The sequence below is a fragment of the Nasonia vitripennis genome, chromosome 3 (genome assembly GCF_009193385.2).
Source record: "Nasonia vitripennis strain AsymCx chromosome 3, Nvit_psr_1.1, whole genome shotgun sequence".
NCBI lineage: Eukaryota > Metazoa > Arthropoda > Insecta > Hymenoptera > Pteromalidae > Nasonia > Nasonia vitripennis.
In genome coordinates, this window is record NC_045759.1 from 1,736,507 (window position 1) to 1,755,520 (window position 19,014).

The 19,014-nt window shown below is 39.2% G+C and overlaps 2 protein-coding genes across 5 annotated transcripts in view; one reads left to right on the forward strand and one right to left on the reverse strand.

The window, feature by feature from the left end:
- The window catches only part of LOC100121921 (rho guanine nucleotide exchange factor 28), a 32,937-nt gene extending 31,898 nt beyond the window's left edge, over positions 1 to 1,039 (reverse strand). Inside the window, exon 1 of the mRNA XM_031926396.2 lies at positions 1,023 to 1,039. The gene's annotated coding sequence lies outside the window, so the exon portion shown is untranslated. The remainder of the gene's footprint in view (positions 1 to 1,022) is intronic.
- Positions 116 to 18,957, forward strand: LOC100121938 (genghis khan). 4 transcript variants are annotated; one of them, XM_003425693.5, is made up of 28 exons: positions 116 to 509; positions 3,030 to 3,214; positions 3,302 to 3,481; positions 3,575 to 3,846; positions 4,143 to 4,442; positions 4,553 to 4,696; positions 4,766 to 4,888; positions 4,975 to 5,183; positions 5,265 to 5,479; positions 5,594 to 5,803; positions 5,885 to 6,290; positions 6,375 to 6,762; positions 6,876 to 7,111; positions 7,186 to 7,292; positions 11,138 to 11,301; positions 11,383 to 11,641; positions 11,727 to 12,010; positions 12,479 to 12,622; positions 12,749 to 12,890; positions 12,973 to 13,214; positions 13,293 to 13,473; positions 13,559 to 13,747; positions 13,830 to 14,015; positions 14,093 to 14,274; positions 14,368 to 14,475; positions 14,563 to 14,686; positions 14,773 to 14,930; positions 15,141 to 18,957. In XM_003425693.5, exons 2-28 carry the CDS (start codon positions 3,088 to 3,090, stop codon positions 15,252 to 15,254), a joined length of 5,394 nt encoding a protein of 1,797 aa, XP_003425741.1. In that variant the 5' UTR covers positions 116 to 509; positions 3,030 to 3,087; the 3' UTR covers positions 15,255 to 18,957. The 4 variants fall into 4 exon arrangements, with proteins under 4 accessions (XP_003425741.1, XP_016839281.1, XP_032454093.1 ...); XM_016983792.3 differs by lacking the exon at positions 116 to 509 and adding an exon at positions 1,074 to 1,253 and having other exon boundaries at positions 15,141 to 17,565; XM_032598202.1 differs by lacking the exon at positions 116 to 509 and adding an exon at positions 2,086 to 2,350 and having other exon boundaries at positions 15,141 to 17,565.
- The last annotated feature ends 57 nt before the right edge of the window (positions 18,958 to 19,014 follow it).

Consider the following 19,014-nt stretch of genomic DNA (forward strand, 5'->3'; position numbering starts at 1 on the left):
CCCCCCCCCTCCCCCCGCGAGCCCCCTCGTTCTCGCTCTCCCACACAGGGCACGACTTGTACAGTACGCTGCTCGACGGCGGAGCAGCGCAACAGCAGTAGTATAGCTCTCTGCTCTCGAATCTCGTCCCGCAGAGAGTAAGTATACGTATACAATAGTAGCTACAGCGACTCACGCGAGCGCGCGAGCGAGAGAGACTGACACGGGGATGCGATGACGATGCGGTGGTGCGAGTGCGCGAGTGCCTAGTATATCCACACACACCATACACGCCTGTATTCAGTTGCGAGTAGCTAATAGCTGCAGCTCAGGGGATATGCAGCTGCAGCGGAACACGGCGGCTGCAGCAGCGGACCGTCCGCGTCGCGCACCGCCAGGACGGCCGAGACGGCACTAGCTGCTGTTCCCCTTCTATACCTACTCTCAGCGCCGCCGTATCTACTCTACACTCTGCATTCCCGAGAAAGCAGCGTACACACGTATGAGTGCAGCCCGGGACACGCTACAAGGTTCGTCTGCGTTGCCTATGATACACCTGGGGACTCGTCCCCGAGAGCGAACGAGAGAGAGAGAGAGAGATGCCTTCCAGAGTGAGAGAGAGAGAGAGAGAGAGAGAGGAATGCACGTATATAGACGTACGTGTGTCTGTGTGTTGTTACACGTACGTATAGCCTTACTCTACTCTCTTTCTCTCTCGCCCCTTTTAAGCTATGCAGTGTATATAGCACTGCTGCTCGTTGATGCATTTTCGGGGTTGGTCGTTTTACTCGCGAAGCCAGTTACGTAAGCCGCTTCCTTGCACGGCTCGACTCGTAACCCTTTTTGTCTTCCTCGGCTGGTTAAAGTTAGTACGCTTCTGTAGGTGTGCAGCGCATACGCGCGATAGAGAGAGAGAGAGAGAGAGAGAGAGAGAGAGAGACGGCATCCAGATAGACCCTTTCACGCTGGGCGTGCTCCGTTTTATTGCGCTCTCCGGGCGCATACACACACACACACACACCGCTATACCATATATACATTACCTAGTCGCCGCCGCTCTGCTCCGATATCGTGTCGGGGGGCCAGCTCCGAACGATTTTTACGCTATCGGCCCCCGCGCGCGAGCAAAACCAGCGAGCGAGAGCGAGCCTATACGTGAACAATCTTCGCTGGCGCTATCGGCGGCGCGCAGCGCGATGCAAATTTCTTCGGAGGACGTCATCGCGACTGCGGCGGTGACTACTGTTGATGATGTGTTGTGCAGTCGGCCAGAGGTGTGTACCCGTCTAGTTTTTCTCTCATTTGATCGTAGCGCTATGTGCATGATAGTCGAGTGCATCTAAAGAGGAGTCGCGAAATAATTCGCTCTCGGGAGTCAGCGCATTATTCAATGCTAATCTATGCCGCCCTACCCCGCGAGACGCCTTTTCCGTGTGTACTCACTCTCTCTCTTTTCCCGTCGTGTGTGCCATCTGCGATTGTGTGCGCTCGTTCTCTCTCTCTGACACACGTTCGTATATCCCATCCAGCATATACAGCAGTCCCCACAAGTGAGCAGAAGCGAGAGAGAGAGAGCAACGGGAGTAGCGTGTGTATACGTGCATGTACTCTATTTTCGTCGTCGTCTCGGCGGCTCTCCACTCGACCGTCGCTCTCTCTCTCTCTCGCTCTCGCTCCGGCGTGTATCCGTGTATGCGCGCACACGCTTACTTTTTATTTACAACGCGGGCCTTTGTGCAACAACAACGGGCCCTGCAGGCCGTGGCACCTTACGTAAGAAACACCCGTTCCCCAGGAGACGAGAGGCGATGCGGTCTCCCTCCGCGCGCTTGCCGCAAGAGAGGATGTAGGTGTGGAGAGCAGCCAGCTTTTGACGGAGAGAGGGACGACGACGCACGAAAATTAGGAGAGCCGGGAGTTTGGCTTTGGCCTTGGCTTCTCTTTCTCTTCGGACTCTCTGCGAGCCGCATTTATTTATATAAGTCTGTTCTTGGAGGCAGCAAGACTAAACTCACTCGTTCCCTCTCTCTTTCTCTCCCTTTGACTTGGCGAGTGTATGCATGTGTGTGTGTTTGGGAACCAGCCTCTAACTGCTTGGAGAGGATTCCTCTTTACACAGTCTGAGAGGATAGGTCGAGTGCTACTGCTGGGGTTGAATGAATCTCTGTGCTGAGATGGGATTGGCTTTTTCTTCTGCAAGGAATGCGTGATGTGCCAAGAGTGGAATTTGGGAAATCGGAGTTCTGGGTTTGCAGCTGTTGTAAATATAGTGGCCGAGGGTTGTCTTGGATTTTATTACGTGTCTAATTTTGAGCAGGTTCATAGATCGCATTCTTCTTTTTGAAGAGTTGAGTTATGAGGAGTTTTGGAGGTGATTGTTCTGAAAATTATTTGTGGCAGAGGAGTTTCACAGTTTGATTGAGTGAGCCAGCTTGCATGTGATTTATCAAAATTAAGTCTTTTCTGGTCTCAAGGTGGAGAAAGTTATCGGTGTTAGCAAAGAGTTAGTGTAGAATATTTTTGGAGCTCGGATTTAACAAGTTCATTGTATTTGATTTGTGAGAGAATCAGATTGTGGAGAGGAGATCTAGAATCATCTCTGTAGGAATGTGGAAAATAGATCTGGTCTATTTTATTTCTTAGTGGGCAGAGGCTTTTATACGTTCTAGTTACTATATTTGCAATAAAAGATTTGTAGTTAGCATTCAATATAATGTTATAAAATTCTGTGACATTATTTTGGAAAAAATTAACTTATCTTAGTTTTACATAATTCTGATTTCTCTTCTTGATCTTTCTGAGGAAAAATGGTGTGACAAAGTATTTTATGTGTGCTACAGTTTTGATGACTACAGTTGATTCTATTTTTAGTAGGCCATTCATAAGCCACAAATTCCTCTCAATTATTTGATTTAGATACAAAACTTTTCCATTTTATAAAAATGCACAATGATTGATTTTAATTTCTACTTCAACTTTTCTAATGAATAATTACATTATTATACAATAATTAGCATCAGTATTAAATATGTACTGTTTTTCTGTTTCAGCATTTTCATAATTCAGTGATGAGGTGGTATCCTAGAAAATTCAGAAATATTTACAAAGATGACAGAAGTATCATCAAAAGAACGTGTTGAGGGTTTACCCAACACACCAGCAATCATGGCGGATACACTACATCATTTTGGTAATCCTCCACCCGACATCATGCCCAAGTGTCTAGCGATCAATGGTAATATTTTATTGTGTTTAAATTATGTTGAATATAATTGAAAACGATGGATAACGTGAATTTAACAATTTGAATTCTGTAATTTAGGCGTAGGGGCTAGGCTACGCCAGCTAGAGGCCCTGTTTGTTGGTGGTCCCGTACAGGGTGGAAGAATGGGCCACAGTTTCTCTATTGAAACACTGATCGACATTTTGTTAGTTTTATACGACGAGTGCTGCAATTCTTCTCTAAGACGTGAAAAGACTGTTTCGGATTTCATCGAATTTGGTGAGTCATTTTATTTCTTTACAACAAACTAAACTTTATAGAATTTTGATGAATATAGGAATTTTCTAAGTGCTCTTCTTTTTCCATTTACAGTGAAGCCTGTAGCAACCTGTATAAAGAGTCTACAGTTGGCTCGCGAGGATTTCGAAATTGTTAAAGTTATTGGGCGGGGTGCGTTCGGCGAGGTATGCGTGGTCAGGATGCGTGGCTCAGATAAGGTGTTTGCCATGAAAATTTTGAACAAGTGGGAGATGTTGAAACGCGCCGAGACAGCTTGCTTCAGGGAGGAGCGGGATGTGCTGGTTTATGGTGACAGAAGGTGGATAACAAACCTTCACTATGCCTTTCAGGATGACAATAATCTGGTAAATAAAAAGGAAATATGCTCTATAGAATGGAGGAAATACATCCTCCCATCTCTTAATGGATGCTTTTATCTAATTATATATTTGTGTGTATAAATAGACATAAAATACAAGAATTTATCTAGTATTAGAATGATGACATCATCATTGTATTTTTAAACTACTTTGTTATTCTCAATTTTAAAGATATGTGAAACAGGAAGTAAATTTATGAATTTTAGCAAACAAAAGTACAAGTAAAATATATTTTGAAAATATTTACATGCTTTTATTGTTTATTTTCAATTTTATTGCAGTACCTGGTCATGGATTACTATTGTGGCGGCGACTTGTTAACTTTACTCAGCAAGTTTGAAGACAGGCTTCCAGAAGATATGGCTCGTTTTTACATAGCTGAGATGGTGCTTGCAATTGGGTCTATACACGATTTACGATATGTACACAGGGATATAAAGCCCGACAATGTTCTACTAGATGCCAATGGACACATACGTTTAGCTGATTTCGGGTCTTGCCTTCGATTATTTGAAGACGGCACTGTGCAGAGTAATGTGGCTGTTGGTACTCCAGACTATATCTCGCCTGAAATTCTCAGGGTAAGCTAAAGCATACTTCGAACACCCTACTATGGACTCTACAATTATTTTGTTGAGTTTCTGTTTTATTTGCACGTTCATTTTAATATGCATTTATGTTCTCATTTAAGGCAATGGAGGATGGGCAAGGCAGATATGGTCCAGAATGTGATTGGTGGTCCTTAGGAGTTTGTATGTATGAAATGCTTTATGGCGAAACACCTTTTTATGCTGAATCTCTAGTCGAAACGTATGGAAAAATTATGAATCATAAGGTAAAAATATTTCTATAAGTTGATTAATATAAAGATTTGAATTTTTTTAACATAACCAATGCCTTACAGAATTGCTTCGATTTCCCTACTGATGACATTTACGACGTTTCCGAAGAGGCTAAGGATCTCATGCGAAAATTGATCTGCAGTTCAGAATTTAGATTAGGACAAAATGGAATTGAAGATTTTAAGGTAAATTGTCGTTTTTTACTTCAAAACACGAAGGAAACATAAAGGGATACTAAGTGTCGTAACTCTATATGGGCATGTTTTTTCAGAAACACCCATGGTTTGAAGGAGTAAACTGGGACACTATAAGGGATAGTACTGCGCCTTACATTCCCGAGGTTTCCTCACCAACTGATACTTCTAATTTCGACGTAGACGATACCGACGTACGTAGCTCAGATGCCGTACCTCCTTCAGCTAATTCTGCTTTTTCTGCGTTACATCTTCCCTTTGTCGGATTCAGTTTCACTCAAGGGAGGTTTGTTGAAAATTATAAATAAATCTATCAAAAAGCGATGAATCATAAAAGCATCTCTATTAATCATGTTATTCTATATAGTTGTATATCGGATTTGAGTACCTTACCAAGTTACTCTCAAAAAGACAAAAACTTAAAGATGCTCGAGGAAGAGAATGCGCAGTTGGCACAAACAGTCGCCGAGTTAAAAAATCAAGTGAGCGCCAGTCATACGTCACCGACGGTATCGCCCGACTCAAACAATGCAACGAGAAAACTTCAAGATGAAATAAATACGCTTACTAAAAGAAATTGCGGTATGTATCGTTGATTTCTTTTTTGCGCGTCTATAAAAATCTCACCGCTCTGCTATACTTATCTTTCGGGTAGTGCTAAAAATAAAATTAACGTATGACAATTTTAATTAACAGAACTAGAATCTCAACTAAAATCATTAGAGGTGCCCCGGGAACTGCGTGCGATAGAGGGTGGTGACTTGACAAAAATACGTGAACTGGAAAAATTAGTGCGTACCCTTCGTTCCGAAAAAGACGAAGCAGTAAAGGATAAGCAAGATGCTTTGGAGAGGTTGAAGCTTCAGGACAAAGAACTAAAGGACGCTCTTGCACAGAGGAAATTAGGTAATTTCATATAATTTCAAAATTTTGTTTAAAAAAATATCAGCTTATGGAATAATAATTACGGTTTTTTTTATAAAACAGCCATGGAAGAGTATACGGAGGTAACGGACAAACTATCCGAATTGCGTCAACAGAAACAGAAACTTTCGCGGCAAGTGCGTGACAAAGAGGAGGAACTTGAAGTGGTGATGCAGAAGGTGGACAGTCTGCGACACGACATTCGCAAAGCTGAGAAGTTAAGACGGGAGTTAGAGGGACGAGTAGAGGAGGCGATGGCCGAGACGAGCAAGGAGCGTAAGTTGCGCGAGCGCAGCGAGGAATACTGTAAGCAGATGCAGGAGGAGACGGAAAAGATCAGACAACGCTCAATAGGAAATGACACCAGTGCGAATCATGCTCTTGCTACGCAAGAAATCAATCGGCTCAAAGCGGAGGTTGAAAAGCTCGAGGTCCAGTACAACGAGAATCTTAATCAGCAACAGAGCAGGTGAGTGCTCCTTTTATTAACAACATGAATCTTTGCTTTGCTTTAGTCTCAATTATAATCGTGCATGCGTATTTTATCTTAAAGGTACAACCTGGAGTTACGCAGTCTGCAAGAACAGTTGCTCGAAGCGGAGACTCGACGCGAGCTACTCGAGCGAGAAGTACAGCTGACAAAGGAAAAACTGGACAACGCGCGAATGGAGAATATCACGGACAGCGAGGAGACGATAAACGAACTCAGCCGCAGGTACGAGCGCGAGAAGATGATGCTCGCGGAAGAGAACAAGAAACTGATGCTGGAACTGGGCTCGGTGACGGACAGTGTAAACCGGATACAAAGCGAAAGACGACAGCTGGAAGATGAATACGAGGAACTGAGGAACAAAAAGGAAGCAATCGCGCAATGGGAAGCACAGATCACCGAAATCATTCAGTGGGTTTCCGACGAGAAGGACGCTAGAGGATACCTACAGGTGAGAATCACATTTATTAGCATCTCATATTGGAGTATCGTTAACCTAGATTAATACTTAGGTAATTGCAGTAGTTTCAAAAACTTTAAAGAATTATTATTCCATTAATTTAGGCTCTGGCGACAAAGATGACTGAGGAACTCGAGTTCCTAAAGCACTCCGGAGGTGCTGGTGGTGTTGGTGGCGGTTCGACCATCACTGACAAGAACTGGCGAAACCGCCGATCGCAAAAGCTCGACAAAATGGAACTGCTTAATCTACAAAGCTCCCTTCAAAGTGAAATCCAAGCGAAACAACAAATATCAGAGGAATTAACAAAGACCCGTTCAGATCTCATAGCAGCGCAAAAGTATGTTGAGCATAATCAGAACGACATAAGAACGTATGATAATCAGAACTTATTTTTGACATTTTTACTTACAGAGAACTACGAGACTTTGGACAGCGCCTGGATTCAATGTCGCACGAAATGAAGCGCAAGGAAATACAGATAAAAGATCTTCAAAGCCGCCTAGATTCCGGCGACGGCTGTAAGTACCCACCAATTGACAGTAGTAGCAGCGATGAAAGTCCTTCAAACGTAGTACGGCCCCAATCTTACGGAAAGTTCATATCCATAGTAGTTATACAGGCTGCAATTATTCACGCTGCATTTGTAGTATGTAAACACTATAATCTGTGCCATGGGTTGTTTAGAAAATGATTGTAGTTACTCGTTGGACTTCATCTTTTCACTTTTTATTTATTTATTTATTTTTTTTTTTTTCAACTCGTACAAAGACGATCAATGCAATAGAAAATGAATTATGTATTTATTTATATACTCACAGATGGCCGTCGGTCCTATACCATGATCGATGACCGTCAACTTTTAAAAAAGGACGAAAAATATGGATTTTATACTTGCTAATTTTTTTTTAACTGTATGTGTAGTAGTTTGAGTGACACGTATTCGCATTTTATTATACACGGAGAATACACTTGTTCTTCCGCACCGTTACATCACACATTGTATGCGTTTAAGGGGATGTGAAAGTTCTACTTCGCATAGAAGATTGAATTTTTCGATACTTGGAAGTATTATTTACAAATTATTTCCTTGTGTTATATATTTTTCTAATTTGATTTTACTATTGTTAAATTATTTGTACATATAAATTTAGTAATTTATTATAGTAGTTATAAAGTTTTAACTTCTACATCCCTTTAATACTTTCTTCACTTTATTTTTTTTTATTCATTTTTTTTTGTCGATGGCAACGTAAAATCGCGCATGTGTAAAGTTTTACTGCTTATACTATCTGTGATAAGATTGGACTTCTGAATTAATAAAAATTCTTTTATAAAAACTTTTTACTGAGATTTTTCTAGCAATTTACGAAGAATCTTTCATAGGCATGCCGTTGACTACGTTAAGTATCGTAAACGATCTACATGCTCACAAATCATATGTTTCCGTTCTACATATTTCAAATTATAATTTCATCATGAAAAGAACAAAAATTGAACGTTGGTTTGTAGGGTCAAGCATGTACATTTAGAGATGGACGACGATCACATTCCGAACTTCACGAAATTCCGCAAATATTACGTTTAATGATTGCATACGTTACGAAAGATGGAGACAACAGATGATTCTAAAGACGTATGTGAGGTTGCATCGAGAGACTATGAAAATTATTTGCACATTAATCTTAGGAAAATTTCTCTGGAATATTCGTTTCGCGCTAACTGTTGATCCATAAAATGAATTTGAAAGTAGTATTATACAGAGAAGTTTTCAAACAGGGAAATTTTAACAAGCTTGATTGAAAATAATAGCCTTTAAAGCATAAACTATAAACTTGACTGCAGCCGGATAATCACTTACCATTCTAAAGTTATACGTTGGTATCGCTATAAGTAATTTCGTACTAAAAATATGAAGACGAACAATTGCATATTATACCCCTCCAAAGCTTAAAAGCAAAAACGTTTTACCCTTGAACTTTCCAAATACGCGTCGTAAAAAGCGCAAAGTTTCTCTGTTTACAATGATTATGTGCGCAAACGAATAATTGCTTGGATTTTAAATAATATTCACGTCACATCGACTGTTTTAATCATGTATCATAAATCATCACTACAGCTTCTATCATGCGTCCATTATTCATGAATGAATGGTGAACTTTTTCAAAAAGGAGGTGTGAAATTAATCTGAACACTCGACTACGCAGTAATACTTAGCAGATAATGAAAGAACCGCAATATCGAGAGTAAAACGCTTAAACACACTTTCACACCTCCTATAAACTCGCTAAATATAAACAAATAACACCTCGCGCTTTTACAAGTAAAAAATCCATCAAACAGTATACAAACCGCCCCTATCGTAAATTAAAAAAAAAAGAGCAAATATCGTCAAACAAAGAAACGTCTTTCGGCATCCAGTAGAGTAGCAGAACGAGATCCTACACACACGAAGGGGACCGTTACAATAAACGAAAACAAAAAAAACAGACCACATCTGAGAATAAACCTGAATAAACAAATGTCCGGTTTTGCGGTGTGCAATTCTGTATTTCTAGACTGCAAAGTGCCTCTGTTTATTGGCGTAACGAGCTGCGTCTGGGGCCTGTTGTTGCTCATCATCAAACTGTATTTGTGACAGCCGGCCAGCTGCAGCGGCTGCGGCCTCGACGCCTGGTGGCTGAGCCCCTCGTCGCTGCAAGCGCCGAGCCCCGGCGAGTCCTCGTCGTCCAGGGCCGGGCCCCAACAGTAATGCGTCTCCGACCCGTCGCCACTGCCGCCGCCTACTCCGCCGCTAGCTTAGCATTGACCTGCACCGGTGACGGGGCCGGCCGCGTCACGTCGCCCGGTAAATTCAATCGAGAAAGAGAGAGAGAGAGAGATGCAACCCCTAATTCCGATCCATCGCATCTTCTCATGTTTATACCGAGTGGCTTTCGCTCGGATCTCGCTTGAATGTCAGGCTATTCTTGGAGCAACTTTTTTCGCCGCTTCGAATCAAGTTTTATTATAGCAGTACACGCATACGTCGCGGCGATGGGTCAGGTTTTACCGGAGAGTATGTTAATGTCGAGCGGGAATATCAGAGTTGCGACGGTATCGCTTTTTTCTCTTGCATATCCTCGTTGAGCGATGAGCCTTTTCACGAGTCTGACATTCGACGAGACCATTTTCTAGAGACGGAAAAGAGAAAGCCACGTACAGCGCTATGTTTTCAGTACATCCTCGCGACCGACGAACGACGATTATTCTCTCCGCGATGATATTAAAAAAATTAGTCTCGCGACGATCCGAACGTCCCTTGATTTTGTACCTACCCCTTTGAGCACGATGAAACTGAGATAGGTGTGGATTACTTATTTCTTATAAGCGTGCGTTTTGAGTGTGTGATTTATATTATTCTTGACGTTTGTGCTACTGTATACACTTAATACACTGCATGTCATTTTCCACTGCTTGCTGTGTTCTGGTGATAATCGCGCCACTAATATAGTTTTCGTCGCACAAGATCGTCATCATTCTATGGAATATCGAATATCTGCAAATCAACGAGATCTTATAACTTTCTGTTCGGGTCCACATGTACACTATCTATAAGTATGTAGTACACACTCGCGAGTATCTGCGCGTCTATACTGAAACATAGCTCTGTTGAGTTTTGACTTACCCACTTGATTTTGGCGAGTGAAGAGTTGTGCAAAGTTTTGTGCCGAAACCACGACTACGACGGTGTATGCGGCTATGGCCTTTTGTTTTTGTTATCGAAACTCCCCCAGACACGGGAACTCGAGTTTTCTGTCTTCTCCCATACTCCGATGCGTTTAATACTCACACTGTATGCATCTTGACTTATCCGTCCTTTGTGCGTATAGTAGATACATGTATAGAGTATTTTTCATCGGCGAGTTCGTTCGCACCGACTGCGAACAGCATATCGCACATACGTCACTCGCTGTTCCAGCCGATAGGACCGAACTCCCGAGAAAAGACACTTGAGCATTATGTGTAAACACCTGTGATGTTGCGATGAAAATCCATAGTTCCGATTCGGAGTGCGGACTCTCCATCGACTTATGAGCGAAAAGAGAAAAGCAAAAAGAATCCCAAGCATTTTTTAAAAAAAAAAGCTCACCAGAGTGTTATTGACCCCCCCCCCCACACGCCTCTCGTCATCTCGTTGCCTCCCTGAGGAATTTCAGTCTAACGCAGCATAAAATGATTTTGTGACATGCTACATAATAATTAATAATATCCTGTAATAATAATGACTTTTTTGCCGCAAAGCGCCGCGCTGAAGTTTGTCGACGCTCGAATCCACGATTGTTAACTAACGGAGCCTTGCGCTCGTTTGCTTTGCTCGTTTCAGTTTTGGAAAGGCCGACCTCGCAGATGTCCTATCTGGAGCACTTCCTCAAGGAGACGGCGGGCAACGCGCGCCACGGCAGCGTCGACAGCGTCGAGGGCGACATCGAGGACAACCGCGCGCCCAGCATCGCCAGCAGCAAGAGCAACCTTTCCGAACTTAGCATCGTGAGTTGATCATATTTTCTTTTCATTATATTCATACGCGCTGTCTTTTTATAAATTAATGAAAATGTTCGATGATTTCAGGATCCAACCTCTCCACTGTCCCACGAGCTCTTGAACAAATCATCCGCGATATCCCAAGGCCACGCGAATCTGCAACCAAAGCCAAAGTCGCATCAGTTCCTGGTGCGAACGTTCACCAATCCGACGAAGTGTAACCACTGTACCTCCCTCATGGTCGGTGTCATCAGGCAGGGCGTCGTCTGCGAGGTCTGCGGCTTCGCCTGTCACGTCCAGTGCTGCGACAAGGTGCCCTCTGTTTGCCCTGTTCCTCACGACCAGAGTAAGAAATTGTGCCTAATTTTCGAGCTTAAATTCGATGAATTTTCATTCGGTTAGTAGAAACGTGAAATGGTTTATTTTTTCAGCGAAACGGCCACTGGGTATCGACCCGACGCGCGGTATCGGCACGGCCTACGAGGGTTACGTAAAGGTGCCGAAAATGGGTGGCGTGAAGAAGGGCTGGGTACGCCAGTTCGTCGTTGTCTGCGACTTCAAATTATTCCTCTACGATCTGTCGGATCGCAACGCCATGGCCTCGGTCTATGTGTCGCAGGTCCTCGACATGCGGGACGAGGAGTTCAGCGTCAGCTCGGTCCGTGATTCCGACGTCATACACGCCACCAAGAAGGACATTCCCTGTATATTTAGGGTAAGTAAAGCATTCTGCTGTTACGATTAGAAGAAGTGATGTTTCAAAGGGAAGAAGACGTCACGACGGTGGAGAATAACACTCGGGGCGTCTTTTTCTCATGATGAAATATTCGAAACTCGTAACTATCTTTTGTTAATTAATTATTTTACTAAGCTACAAAACAACAACAAATAACGCTGCAACCGAGACAATTAAGTTGTTCTAAAATAATAAAAAAAGCAGAAAACAAGAGCAATAGAAATTACTTTTGTTTCGCCTCCGAATATCCAATTAATTCTGTTGATTAACGCTTAAGGGTACACTACACGAAATATCGAACCTCGAGTTATTGTCGAATATTTTTGGCAAATGTTGAAGAGATAAGGTTTAAACAGTGCTTATTAGTGAGCCTCTAGAGAAACGGCATAATATTAGTGTAGTTTACCGTTCAATAATCCGCTCTCATAAATTATGTTTGTATACTAGATAACAACATCTTTGTTGGAACCACCTGGTTTGCGGAATCACACGTTAATGCTTGCCGATACTGAGAGTGAAAAAACTAAATGGGTAGTGGCCTTGAGCGAACTCCACCGGATTTTGAAAAGGAATAATCTCCCTAATACTACCGTATGATATTTTAATTATCTTACACGTTTTTAATACCATGTTTAATATGTTATTAAAAAGAATGAGCGTGAGCCATTAATCCGATGGGAAATAATTAACCGTTGACGTATTCTTTTCTCCCTAAAGATATTCCGTGCGAAAGAATTGTTGGACAACACGTTGACACTTATCGTCATAAAAAATGTGCTGTCCGGGGCAATTATCGATCCAGATCGTCTAGTCATTGGCACTGAGGAAGGCCTGTATTGTTTAGATTTAGATCGTAATGGTAAGAGTACAAAATTATTTTTATAAATCATAAAAAAAATATCCTTATAAGTGTATACTAATAGTCGTGACAACAATTACAGAAATTGCGAGGGTTGGCGAAGGTAAGAAAATTCATTTGTTAGAGTACGTAACGGAGGAACAGTTGATCGTTGTACTTAGCGGCAAACAGCGACATGTACGTCTGGTGCCGGTGCGCGCATTAGACGGCGACGAGGTCGAGTGGATCAAAGTTGCCGAGACCAAGGGCTGTATCACGCTCACGACCGGTGTCATGCGACGCAACCCTTTGACTTACTGCCTCTGTGTGGCTATTAAAAAACAGGTTATTTTTATCTTCCACTTTTCGATCGCTTACTATCTATACCTTAACACTCACTTTGCTATTCTTCGCCACTTTCAGAATGCTTCTCAAGTCATCATATACGAAATAACGCGTACAAAGGCACGACACAAACGTGTGCGTGAGCTCATGCTGCCTTGTCATGCACAAACACTGCAGGTCTTGGCAGAAGGACGTCTCTGTGTCGGATATCCCTCTGGATTTTCGATATACAGTCTTTTAGGGGAACTTCACCCTATTTGTGAGTATCTAAGGAAAAAAAATGTAAAAACACAGTTTAACAAATACAAAGGTACTAAGATTCATCTTTTTTTCCAAAACTTCAGCCTTGGTCCACCCTGAAAACGCACTTTTAAATCTACTGACATACAACGCATTAGATGCATTTAGATGTATTGAACTGCAGAGCGGAGAATTCCTACTAGCATTTTATTCGTTAGCCGTATATGTAGACAGTCAAGGTAGAAAGAGTCGAGACAGAGAAATCATGTATACAGCATATCCTACGGCAGTCAGTAAGTAGCTCACAAATTAGTTTTCATTAATTAAATTCGACTGTTCAAGAAACGCGTTTTATGATGTTCTCTCAACTTTCAGGCTATTGCGAGGGCTATCTGTTGGTTTATAGTGATACGCACATCGACGTATTTGATTGTCAGGCAGGTGATTGGCTGCAAACACTCAACGTTAAAAAGGCCAAGCCTCTTAATACATCGGGTTCACTTACGACCTGCATAATCAACGATATGCCACATGTTATTTATTTAAGTAATTTACACCAACGTAAGTGTTTTCCAATTTTCCAGGTAAACCCCAATATAAAAATATATTTTGCTCTCATATTTCTTATTATTCTTAAGGTGAATTGTTGAATCTGGCGACGCTTGATGCGACCGGCAGACCGATAGCTAGAACGCGAAGGAAGTTCTCATTGCGAGAAGGTAATCGAGCTGTACGCCCGACAGATCGACGCTCGAAAATGATATCGGCCCCAACGAATTTCAACCATATTACTCACATGGGTCCTGGCAATGGTATTCAAGTGCGTATACTGAACAGTCAAAATATTTCCTTGTGTCAATTATCAAGAAAAACAAATATTTTGATTAGTAACAACTTTATTTTCACCTCTTAGATTCAACGATTACTAGATTTGCCAACAACTTTGGAAACAGCTGACCAGCAGCAATATTCTGGATCGCATTCAAGCGCCCATTTTCATAGTCAACAGCAACAACAACGAGTATGTACTTTGTAACAATCCGAATATTTCTAGAAATAAATATTTATCCATGCATAATAATAATTTGTATTCTTTCTTGTAACATAGGTATACAGCTCAGCAGTACAACCACCAAACAAGCCAGCACCACTGCCACCGAGACATCCACCTTCAGATACCAGACGATTAAGCTCACACATGACTAGAAATTCAGGATTTTCGCCACATAATGGTAAGAATTAATGAAAACGTCACCAAAGCTTGGATATTCAGTCTATAAAACTGATATCAATAACATAATTATAATTTCTTATATAGGTTCAACATCATCAAGAAGAGGACCAGCACCTCCAAGACCAACTGCTACACCGCCTTCGTTGCCACGGTCTCCAGTGGATCAAGTTGATTCAGAATCTTTACATTTACGATCGCACACGCCTCATTCTCTTGGAAGTATTGCTTCATTACAAGATAAGGTAACATTTTTAATTTTTACAATCATGAAAATTTTGGGTATTTTTAGAATCGTTTCAATTAGAATTAATCCATTTTATATATTTGAAATAATTTTAAGAAATTTTTAAAGTGCCTCTTCATAAAACTAATCGTAAATGCTGCTTTTAAATTACGAGTATATTCGGGAAATTTGAAAACTAAAACTTACGATCGATATGTTCGAACAATAGGAGCACGTGTCGGGAGGCAGTCCGCGACACTCGATAGCCTCGAACAACAGCTCGAATCCATCGACACCACCCAGTCCTGCGCACGACCACGGATCATCATCATATGACTCTTAAAAGCGCGATGAGACAAAAACTGTGCTACTGGCCTAAAAAAATTGAACTTTTTCACGCAGGCTGCTTGAAGAAACACAAGAATTACATACGTTTTACACTAAAAAAGAGTATGCGTGCGCGCATACGTAAATATATAGCGACAAGCACTCGAACGATTACGAGAAGAAAATAATGAGATATTTATATCCGTGGTAACGTTTTCTTAGAGGATGACTTATATATTGCGTTATATACACGATCTTTTACCCGAAAAGTTACCATAAGAATTTTTTGACCTTGTATGTACAGTCTTGATACATATTTTTAATTAGATGAGAAAGTGAAGTTGTAGTTGCGAATGTAACGAAGATACTATATTGCCTATATATAGTATATATATGGTGTATATGTATATATATATATATATACACACACACAAACATATACTGCATATAAGCATGTATCGTCTGTACCATTTTTGAGCGTGCCGTTTTTTTCTATAACGTTTTAACAATACAACAAAAAATAAAAATAATAAAAATGAGAGACTGGCTTCGCTTAGAGGCGAACGAACGGTTTTTGTAAATTTTTTCATCTCATTTCTGTTCACTAACCATTTTACACCCTTTATTATTGAGAGAATGTAAAAATGGTATACATTAGAAAAAAAATATATATATATTATAATTATAAAGTCGATTACCTTGCGAATTATTTTCTCTACTTTTTTTAGTACAGTATAAATATATGTTAATTTAAGAAAAGAAATTAAGTCGGATAATAATATAGATTTTTGGGTGTTTAATTCAAATAGTATTATATTATCGTATATTTATATATATGTTCAACTCCCGAGCTTTAGATAATGAAAGTGGTTGCAATGATCAGTTTTAATATTTTTTTCGCGCTCGAGTGTAAAATATAATAATTGTAAGAATATGAGTTTAAAGGTTTATTATGTGGCACGACGATGAATTGTATATAAGTTATATATTTAAAGTATGCGAAATAATGATGGGAACGATTATTGTATCGATATAATTATCATTACCTCCTCCTCGTTTCAAATAATTTATTTTCTATTTTCTTTCGCGTGCGCTCTATGCAGAAATGAGCGGTGATTGGCCAATAATTGGCTATACGAGTACAATACGAGTATGCAAATTGAATGGCAAAAAATGTGAAAGAATCCCAGTCAAATTACTTAGCAATAAATTATCTACTTAATCTACTCATTCGGCTTTGAGCTATGAAGGTATCATACACGTAGCCTTTGACGATATCTAGCGAAAGATTAAAGAAAAATTGTATATTACTTTTTCAAGGTATGACAAAGATATCTATTTGCATTAAAAAGTGGGAAAAAAGAAAAGAAATAAACACGAAATAACAGAAAAAAATAAAACTACGACATATTGGATCATGTGTGTAACACCAGTCAAAATTAATCAGTATAGTGAGATCACACACGTCATAATTTTTATGTAATTGTATTAATTAGTTTACATTGTGCAATGTTTATCAAAAGTTCATGCGCTGACAATACATGACATAAAAATCAATAGATTTACTTTAATTATCTAGAGTTTTACCATTATATGCGTTTTTTCTTTTTTTTTCTTCGCAAATGATAAAAGAAAAACAAGTGATAGGATGCATCATCATTTTTTTATAATATATATATGTATGATTTTGTAGTGAGAAAAAGATAATATAAATCCAATGTGCAAATAGATTTTATATTGGACACAGGAACTTTTATAAAGTATAGCAATTGTGTAATGAACGAGATATTTGAATAAGTTTTTTTTTATTCGATTCATCAAAGAAAAATGCAATAAAAATCATGGAAATTTATCGGTAGTATAATTACCAAAATTGTACCTGTGTCCAACAATATTTTTAAGTTATTCGTTTGTTCTTTTTTTTAATTTTTTTATTGAAAATGTGCCGTAATACATAATGCTTTGTATCATTTTTTCATTTTATGTACTTTTGGCATAATAATCACTGGGATGTTCGTTAATTTTTATTATGTGAATTATTATTTATCACTTTTGTATTGTTTTTTTAATATTCAACAAGACAACATTGTGCAAACCATACCTTTTTGAATAGATCAAGCAATACTGTGCAAATTTTATAATTACCGATTTATGTAGAACAGGTATGCAACGTAGGCATAATAGAAATTTGAGAATACAGTTGTAAGAGAGAAACGTATGCAGTATACAAATTATAATGGAATCGTAGAGAGAGAACGTTATTGTATGAAAAATGTATCAATCACCAGCATGTTGCTACGCATAATATCGAAGGCAAATTAATAAAAGGATACAAAGAAATATTCTAGAATTATCATTGGTTATATAATATATATACGACAAATCCAACCTGAAAACATTCAAAGTTCATGTTATCAAGTACTTATCCGGTCGGATTTGTGCTCCAATCTATCTTCCGTCATTGTTATTATATGCGAGGGTTCTAAAATCAAAAATAAAAGGTATCTGGACGGTATCACTGTACATCTTATGTCGATTTTGTCAATTTCACAAAGTCAATTTGCCATTCATATTTAAAGAACTATATATAAGCAATTTAATGTTCATTTATAAAAGCAAACGTTGAAGTCGATTTGTAAATAATTAATCGTAAACAAAACATTTTCTTTGACTTAAAGACTATATCAAGTGCTTATTTAAAAAAAAAACAACAGATAAAATAAAAAACTATGATTTTTTACTTGATTTTAGATCCCTTATTGCTATATAGAGTGTGTCTAATCCTGTACACTTGAGTATCAAAGGATACGATGTTACAAAAATACTTATAATAGTAATTATAATAATAATAATTTATGATTCACTGTAAAAACTACACTACCATATGATTATTGTAATAATTATACTTTTGCATCTTTCCGTTAGGATAAAGTCGCGTGCAGATCTTGAAATAAAAGGAAATGATGAATTGTATACAAGAATCAATGTATTTTTGTTGTCACAACGTTGCGAGTCAACTCGATGATTTTTTTCTTTCTTCTTTACGACCTATAGTTAAGTGAAATTATTTTGCCTTTGTATGCGCTGCATAACTAGAACCTTTACTATTTTGCATTTTCTTCCGTCTTTTCATAAACCTCTAGATTATAGTATAAAGCCTTATATTATTGATTGTGCAAACGCGATAAAAAGCGAAAAATTTATATTTGTGCATTGCTTGCAAAATATGCATTGCATGAAAGGAGAAATAATGTATTGCGCCTTTGTCGACAATTCTGTTGAATATTTTGCACGTGATTTTTTTAAAATCATGCGAATACGTTTGTTCATGATATGAAATATAAAGGAGAAAAAGTAAATAAACATATGTATAAGGGAAACATTATAGTCAATCGGGTCAATTTTGCATTTACTACTTAAAACGAAAACGAGAAGAAAACCCAAAATGAGAAATGCGTGCAATTTAATGAAATACTGCGGTCTTCGGCATTTTATATGACGTAGTGGAGATGTTTAAGTCACTTTCCACGCATTTGAGAGGTAGAAAACGTATCATAAACGAAATATTTAACGGGACGTTTCGACAACAATAAGAAAAAATTACATAGAGCTTTATTTGTAATGTCTTGTAATCGTATTTACAAGAACTATAACGATGTATCTAAACTGATTATAAAAAAATAGCTAAAATAATAAAAACGCAAAGTTGATTTCTTTTACATAGACCTATTATTTATAGAAACTCGATCCCCATTGTAACACAATTTTCAAGAACT

Bases quoted from the DNA above. Each gene is read 5' to 3' on its own strand.
- LOC100121938 (XM_003425693.5), top strand. From the start codon at position 3,088: ATGACAGAAGTATCATCAAAAGAACGTGTTGAGGGTTTACCCAACACA. The intron at 14,476-14,562 runs GTATGTACTTTG...CTTGTAACATAG, and splicing joins GTCAACAGCAACAACAACGA to GTATACAGCTCAGCAGTACA. The intron at 14,687-14,772 runs GTAAGAATTAAT...TTTCTTATATAG, and splicing joins AGGATTTTCGCCACATAATG to GTTCAACATCATCAAGAAGA.